Source organism: Mya arenaria, chromosome 16, assembly GCF_026914265.1.
Source record: "Mya arenaria isolate MELC-2E11 chromosome 16, ASM2691426v1".
Taxonomy (NCBI): Eukaryota; Metazoa; Mollusca; class Bivalvia; order Myida; family Myidae; genus Mya; species Mya arenaria.
The window spans coordinates 44,708,770-44,717,529 of NC_069137.1; the positions used below are offsets into that span (position 1 = coordinate 44,708,770).

Genomic DNA, 8,760 nt, shown 5'->3' on the forward strand with positions numbered 1-8,760 from the left:
GTTTAAAAAAATAGGTTGTTATGCCGATGAACGTTATGGTGTTCATCCATTGTTTTGTTCTTATCACACTTCATTATGTATTTTAACTGGGCTGCCATGCATTGATAAGCATTTAAAAAAATACAGAAACAAGCACAGTAGCAAAAAGTTTAAAAATAAACCCCGTTTAATGACACATAGTAAACGCCAAAGACATAGAATACAAATAAAAATCACAAACAAGAAACATGAAACAACAGCACAAAACTCCACAAACAGCACAGTGCATATATACTATATAACACAACTAAGTATGTTTATCAAGGATTGTTAGGTACCGCCTTTGAACGGTCAGTAAAATGTAAATTTACTGGGGGTTTAAACCAGTTAACGTGCACAAACCTCACTCGTATCCAAACAAACCCGGATAAAGAAAAAAAACGTAAAAGGTAAATCTTATCAAAGTATGCATTAAAGTCAGGAAACTTAATAGTAAAAAAAATATAATAAACTATTAGCTAATAAACTATTAGGTAAACCCCAAGTACTTCAATGATAAGATATCCCAGCTATATATCCATACAGAGGAAAACAATTCAGAGTACCTACTTAAACTTTAAACTTTTCAAAGATACGATGCAGTTATTGTTTGAAACTAAGAGCATCACACACAGTCTGCCTTAGAAAATAAAAAGGTTTAAAACTGTTTGATCATAGAATTGCATTATTAATAAACATAATTGTACTAAAATTGGGAACGATTAAAGAAAAAGTACTAAAAATAAAAGCGACATATATTAGCTTATCCTTTTTTCCATATGTTTCCTATGTAAAATATTTAAAGAAAATGACGTCACATGCCAAAACATTCCGAGCCAAGAACCAAAAACCAGTAATCTGGACCAACACAAACTTCCACAAATTATGGAATATATACATCTTCTAGAAGTATGTATCAAGGCGTTTTGATTACCGCCTAGGAACTTTCATTTAAATTAAATTTGGGGTTGAATTATTAAATTACAAATTTATCCCCAACAAATATTAAAATAAGATGAATCTGATTAAGGGATTTAACGTAATATTAGACTTCCTAAGTTTTTAACAGATGCAAATACTTTTAAATCAATGCTCAATATGTCAGGGTATTTCCTTCAATGGTTTGTTTTGTATGCGTTGGACACGCTTTGTTTAAACAATTACAAGGGAAATGAAACAATGAACAAGGGATATCTTCTTGGGCTGTACATAATATCCAATTTTCATATATACATGATCGAAGGTTCCTTTGCTTAGTTTTTGTGTTATACCCTGAGCAAGTTTAGTTATATAAATGAACAATAGGAGCTTACTTTGCCTATCAAGCGATACAACTCGTACTCGGTAATTTTATTGTGTATGAAAGTCCTTCAAAGCGTTTCCAATACCGAATAAAACAACGATGAAAAAAAAGAAAAATGTGAAGAAGGCTAAGAAGCCCTTACACAGTGTTATATACATTGAAAAAGGCAGATAATTCGAAAATATCACTGAAGTTGATGTAAACCCAACTTTCGTAATGTGATACGTTTCAATCATATTTGGCAACGAATGTACGCGATGAGATTCGCAAGCCCTGCCAACGACATGCTTCACAATGCAAATGTGAACTTTCATCCATCTAAGGGTTTTAGAATGTACATATAAAGTCAACTAATGTCTTCCTACACCAAATGATGTAAATTGCGCAAGGATCTCTATCTGCACTTTGTTTTTAAAACAAGTAATACATTACTATTACTTTGTGAACAATCATGCACTACCTGATACCTACCACTCCCGTACAGTTTTATCCAAATGTTACTATGAATTTTGGAGAAAAGGCATGCATAGCCTCTAAAAATAACCGGACAGAGGGACATGCAAACTGAACCAAGTTTACCCTCTCAGTTAAACACAACCAGAAGGTGAACTCCCCAAATTAACATAGGCAAATGATTTTTTTTTAATTATACGTATAGTATAGCATCGTGCAGACAGTGCACGGCACAAAACAAATCCGATATGGTACACATTCATTATATAGATGCAAAGTCGGACTTGAAATTAAGTCACATATAATTCTAATAATTGCAGTTCTAATGACGCATGGTGCATTAAGTGTGTAACATACGCTACTGTAAAAGTCATATTCAGTCTATGTTTTCTCACTCGTTCTGTTTAATATGCTACAAAGGGGTTTGTTTCGACATATTCGTACTCTCACGTATCAAGTGTATTACAAAACAATACAAAATGCAATATCCAATTCAATACAAACAAATAACTATCATGAAATGTAGAAAATAGATCACTGCAGACTTATAAATGTATGATCGTTTTTTTCGTGTTAATTGTCGTCTCAGCTGATAAAGATGCGTATCTTTAATTTCGTTTTCAGCTCACAAACCTCTTGAATGGCACTATATCCGGATTCCTAAGCGTAACGGTGCAACGAATAATAATAATCAGCAGGTAAGTATTTAGTGATAGTAAGAAAACATAACGACACAAATTACTTTGTTGCGTATGCTCCTGTCAATAAGGCTAATTTTGACTAATCGAATACATGTAATGCCATATGCAAGACAAATACCAGTCACTGTGATAGATCGTACTTTATTTCACGAGTGACAGGGAAGGTATGTGCACCAGTGGCTCATTTCTCGTGCTTTCATAATTGTGTACTCCGTTTGAGACGCTTTTGACGACAGACTCAAACTGGAACATCATACCAAAGGAAACAAATGCTTCGTGGGGTTTGCTTTGAAACGCGCGATCAGTGGGTCCATTAGCATAAACATGACCTATGATTATTGACATTTCATTGATTCTTTTTGTTCTATCGCTGTTTTGAATCAGTCACTTCCACATAACTTTTGTATTTGAGTGATCTACATGTAAACGTGCTTAATAATGTCGGAGAACGAGATGACTGGCAACGTCCATGATTTGTTAAATTTCCAGTGTTGTTACTGTGATTAATATACATGAACCATCATATTAAGTGTTATATATATATGGTTTATGAATTATATAATTGTCAGACGTTTTATTTCTATTTTAGAATTTCTCGTAAACGCCAAACAGTGAGGGACAGTTTACGTATCGACTACAATATACATCTGAACACTTCCATGACATTTAATGAACAGAATATAACGAATACAATCAGAAAGGGGCTGCATAATAATACCATCGTGCAAATTGCTGGAGTACCTGTTATTGCTGATACGTTAGCTGCAGTACCTCACAAAGGTAAACATTTCAGTGTGACACATGTTAAACAATTGCTATTATTGAGTTTTTAGTACTGGATTTATTTCGTTATTTTTTTTTCCAAATAAATATAGGAAGTTACATTTCAAATAAAAATAACAGGTATACCAGCACTTGTCAACATTAAAATGAGAATAGTCAAGATACGTATGTGATTCCGGGGTGTTAATGGTGACATCAACATACTGGGTAATTAGAATCCTCATAGGCCTAAGCCACCCAGTGTATTGTCATTCCTTATTGATCTACCCAAAGTTAAAAATGATCCATTACTCAAAAAGGAACCACCTGTTATTTTCAGTACGTGTCATTTTGTCAGCGAAACACGCATAAACGACTGCATATTTCGTTGTTTCTTTTATTTTACAGAGAATGAACTGGGCCTTTGTGATATTGGACCACCGAAAACTAACTGTGATCTCCGAAGTACACACTGTGTAAACCGTAATGCGTCTGAAAATTACTTTGCATGCAAATGTAAATACGGATATACCGAATCGAAGCAACCATCTCCCATCTACTGTGACGGTAAGTGAAAACTGAAAGTCTTATTTAATTTGGTTATTCAAATACGTATGTAATATTTATTAGCATCAAGAAAATTTTGATAACAAAATTGGTTTATCTTGTCAACAAAATCAAGTCATTGACAAACTTAGTAAAAATTGGACACGGAAGTGGCATTAAAATGCTACAGCATATTATTAATGAGATTAAGTCAAAACGGTCAATGTAGCATATAATAACGTCAAAATACATTTCACTTTCATATATTAAAAACAAAAAGGACAAAAAAATATAAACACATACACGCGAATTGCATTTTATCGTTGGAAACTGCAGAGCTTTCTCAGAACATTTAAATAGGGCAGATGGCTAACTATTACATTTGTCACCATACATAAAACGAGACTCGATAATTGCTCATAACACTCACTTGAAGACTACCCAAGGATATCTCACTTGAGGACTACCCAAGGATATTTCACTTGAGAACTACCCAAGGATATCTCACTTGAGGACTACCCAAGGATATCTCACTTGAGGACTACCCAATGATATCTCACTTGAAGACTACCCAAGGATATTTTAGAAGAGGACGCATTCGTATTTTCCAACTTATAACATATTGCATTTTCCGTGTTTTGTTGTTGTTGTTTTTTTTGGAAGATATACAGAGATCTTGAGAGAATGGAGATTACGGATAAAATTATACCTCTAAAATAAATTTACAATATATATCTTACAAATTCACTTTACATGGTAATTTATCATGGGTATGTGCGTTTTAAAAGACAGTGATTGTACAATACGAAATACTATATCTTAATTTGCAGATGTGGACGAGTGTAGTTTTTTTAAACAAAACGAAACGATGGATGAACGATGTGTACATGGCATTTGTATAAATCAACATGGCGATTGGAATTGTTCATGCCCTGAAGATAGATCTTGGATGTCCGTTGGTCAAGATGTGGCTACATTCCGGTGTCAAGGTATAGACTTACGTGATGTGTATTATAAAATCGTGTACCAATTGGTTACTAGCATATTCAAGACAAAAAACATATGTCATTGAACACAAGATTGGTTTAACAAACTTATTTTAATTTAACATCTGCTATACAATGATTGAACATAATAATACGATTTACGATAACAGATATACATGAAAATGTTACATGTGATTGATGCACAATACAAAATAATCACGACAGAATTGAGATGCAAGACAAAAGCTTAAACGGTCTCGATCCTCGGTCCATTAGCACACTGTTGCCGTAAATTGATTTCTGCAAACACATATATGTACATATAAATATAAAATCTTCAACTTCTCATATAAGTAGTTGTTCTAACTTTGGCAATCGTTTCGAAATACTTACTTTAATGGAATTTAAAAGGACTCTTTTCAATCATCCGAAAAGACAGACCGACTTAGTGTAAATTTTCTAACCCAAAGTTACATATCATGGTGTTCATTGTTTTGGTGTTAACGTGTACTTAGAAGCTTTAAAAGGCTCTTAACTAAACCTAACCAAGTCCTGTTTGTATAAGTGAAGTTATGTCCATAAGATCTAGTTCAAACCCCAAGAAGATTCGTGGTATTTGGTTTACTTAGATTTTAATAAAAAACAACAACTTAAATATGCAATACCAGGCGGAAAGTTTATTGATCGATGACGAACAGCCGACAATGGAAACATATGTAAGGCTCTTAACTAAACCTAACCAAGTCCTGTTTGTATAAGTGAAGTTATGTCCATAAGATCTAGTTCAAACCCCAAGAAGATTCGTGGTATTTGGTTTACTTAGATTTTAATAAAAAACAACAACTTAAATATGCAATACCAGGCGGAAAGTTAATTGATCGATGACGAACAGCCGACAATGGAAACATATGTAAGATATGTAAGTACAGGCTACAGAAGTCCAACACTTTGCCACCAACCGGCCAGGAAAAACGACGGTAATTCTGGAAACCTGTTTTCATTTGCGAAATATCGGCTCACAAAGTGAGCCTCACAATGTTGAGCCTCATTCATTTGTCTTTATTTATTATATGATTCATATACGACATCATGTGAAATGCAAACCAAAAAACAACAACATGTATACAGCGTGAAGTCGACTGGTAGAATGACCATATAATATAAATTACACCTATATCATGAAATCCTCGTGACTGATCAATAAACACTTCACTGTAAAAACCCTCTCGTATTCCGATTGCTAAAATATTTTACGCTATACTATCTAAACAAGCTTCACTGGTAATATCAATGCGTTTCCAATATTTTTATGTCCTTGCCAAGTGTCGTATGGTTTATACCCTTTTGCCTATAAACAGTGTTTAATCTTGATTTGTTGACTAATGGCTTTGTATCTGTAGTTTACAATATACTTCTGATGGGTACAAACATGTCACTGTCCTCGATTAACCGGACTTATTATGGACTACGTTACATTGAAAATATTTAACCATGAACACTTTTAATCGCTTATAATAACTTTGATTGATTCAAGGGTGTCAACCGATTCCTTTAAAACATTTAGACGAGTTCCAATAAGCAAAAATCTAAAACAGCTATGCATGATTGCATTCAAAGAAATACTTACATGGCATCTTCTTTTCTATGTTAACGGGACTAGTTCTGTTTTGCCTAAAAAGGATATCAGTAATGCTATTGACAGTTTATTATTGGGCTAAGATTTAAAGAATAATTATATTAAATGAGAACCTATTTCTTGCCAGTTGTGTTTATTCATAAACATAAGAAAAAAACTCGGTTCCAACAGAATTGGAACAAAACCTTTACCGACATTATAGATAGATAGATAGATAGAGAGATAGAGAGATAGAGAGATAGAGAGATAGATAGATAGATAGATAGATAGATAGATAGATAGATAGATAGATAGATAGATAGATAGATAGATAGATAGATAGATAGATAGATAGATAGATAGATAGATAGATAGATAGATAGATAAATTCCAAGCCCCATATACTAAAATTAGCAATAAATGGAACCTTGTTTTTCTTTTGTAAACATTCTGACTCATCTACTAGTACATAGTTGCGTGTCTAATTATTCTTCACTGAACAACATATCGCTAATGACAATTCACATATGTTGTCATTGTTTTAGTTATCTATTTATTGCCTCTAAAGCAGCTCCAAGTAGGCGGTATAGGCCAAAATCTGAACAGGAAAAATGACATAACAATCATTCAACACCGAAGGGGTACGGGGCATAAAGTGGGTATTGCCTTTGAATATCGTTTAACAAAATGTACGACTATTCATATGTTTGATGCATTTAACGAACAGAATGCTAATTCATATTTGTATATTATCACTCCAGGCAACTACACATATATAGGGACTGTAAGCTTTTCCAGGATTGTAAATCATAGTACAACCTCGACAATTGAATCGTTTTTGCTGACGGAGGTAAGTATATGTGGCCCTTCATTTTAATTTTCTGCAAATCTTGAACAAGATGCGATAGAGTAGGAGTATGTTATCATTATACATTGAAAACACACGCGCATGTGCTAGTTTCTTAAATATGAACGCATTTGAAATGATCTGTCATGGTTGTAATGTAATCGTACTTTTATCAATGCTTTTAATGTCCAAAAATGCCGTTTCACTTCAGCTCAGAAAACCTTTGCAAAGCAATGGATCGGTTGCTGTAGCGGACAACACATCTATTGTTATTAAAGACGTGTTTGTAAACCTCACCATTTCGCAGATTTTGGAGAACAAAATGTAAGATTCTTTAGTTAGATCTAACATTTCTGTTGGTTATCATTATCCATTTTTTGTTTTGCTTTTATTTATCACATTCTTATAACACTTCTGTCATGAAAACGTATTTATAAATATAATTATTTTTGCTAACATCTCAATATACATTCAAACTGTTTTTTGTTTCAGTCCCCTGACCGCTTTAAATAAGTACTCTTATGAGTTTCAAATAAGACTTGGCGAACCAATCTTAACAGATGATTTGGATCGCATTATGAAAACGTATTTTAATAAAAATAGAACTGTTGATGTACACGTTACTACCTTCTACGACTTTGGTATATTCAATGGTGAGCGAAATTGTTTAATCCTATCGTACAATTGCATTCAGCTTTGTGTTCCGGTTGAGTTTTAATTTAAATATATCAAATTTGTTTAAAAGGTTATCTTGGCTTTAAAATCCAGATTTGAAACGCCTGTTTTATATATACAACATACAATTTTTTTAAATTCATTAACCTCCTGCGTTTTTGTATACCACTCGAAGGCGTAAACCACAACTTAAATACATAAGTATATCGGATATATGTTTGAATACAATGTAACGAATGATAATTACTTTAGCATGTTTGGATAACGTATATAACCATTTAACGATATAACAGTATAGTTATGCTGATTGTGTCACATTGTTACATAAACACCATCACTTTCAGACTCACACAATAAACTTTGCACCCGGAATAACAACAGCGAATGTGACATGGTGTCAACGGTGTGTAGGCAGTCAAACGGACAAACATACTGCGATTGTAAAGATGGGTATAAGAGATATCGCCTGGAAGACGTCTTTACTTGTCAAGGTAAACTTAACTTGGACGTGGTATTCAGTGCAAAGTTGATCGTATTATCCTTTGCGCTGATATAATGCTGCGTATCGGGTTCTATATAAATCGGTACTGTCGTATATCAGATTACACGTAAACACATGCTGTTACATGTAATTGGAGTTTTATTGAAAATATTTACATAACGCAAGTTGAATTTTAATAGATAACAAATCCGAACACTATCAATCGTACGACTAATACAACAAATCGTATGATAATTGCAATGTCATTCAACCTTTAACGCAGATATCAATAGTGTTTTTATTAGAAAACAAATCCGAACAATATAAATAGCAAGACTAATAAAACAAATCGTATGATAATTGCAATGTCATT

General features: G+C 33.3%; 1 protein-coding gene across 1 annotated transcript; it reads left to right on the forward strand.

Moving 5' to 3' along the window:
• Positions 1-3,780: 3,780 nt before the first annotated feature.
• Positions 3,781-7,949, forward strand: LOC128221687 (uncharacterized). Its single transcript, XM_052930288.1, has 5 exons — positions 3,781-3,804; positions 4,614-4,772; positions 7,146-7,234; positions 7,443-7,555; positions 7,724-7,949. The coding sequence occupies exons 2-5, from the start codon at positions 4,652-4,654 to the stop codon at positions 7,947-7,949; spliced, it is 549 nt and encodes a 182-aa protein (XP_052786248.1). The 5' UTR covers positions 3,781-3,804; positions 4,614-4,651.
• Positions 7,950-8,760: the final 811 nt, after the last annotated feature.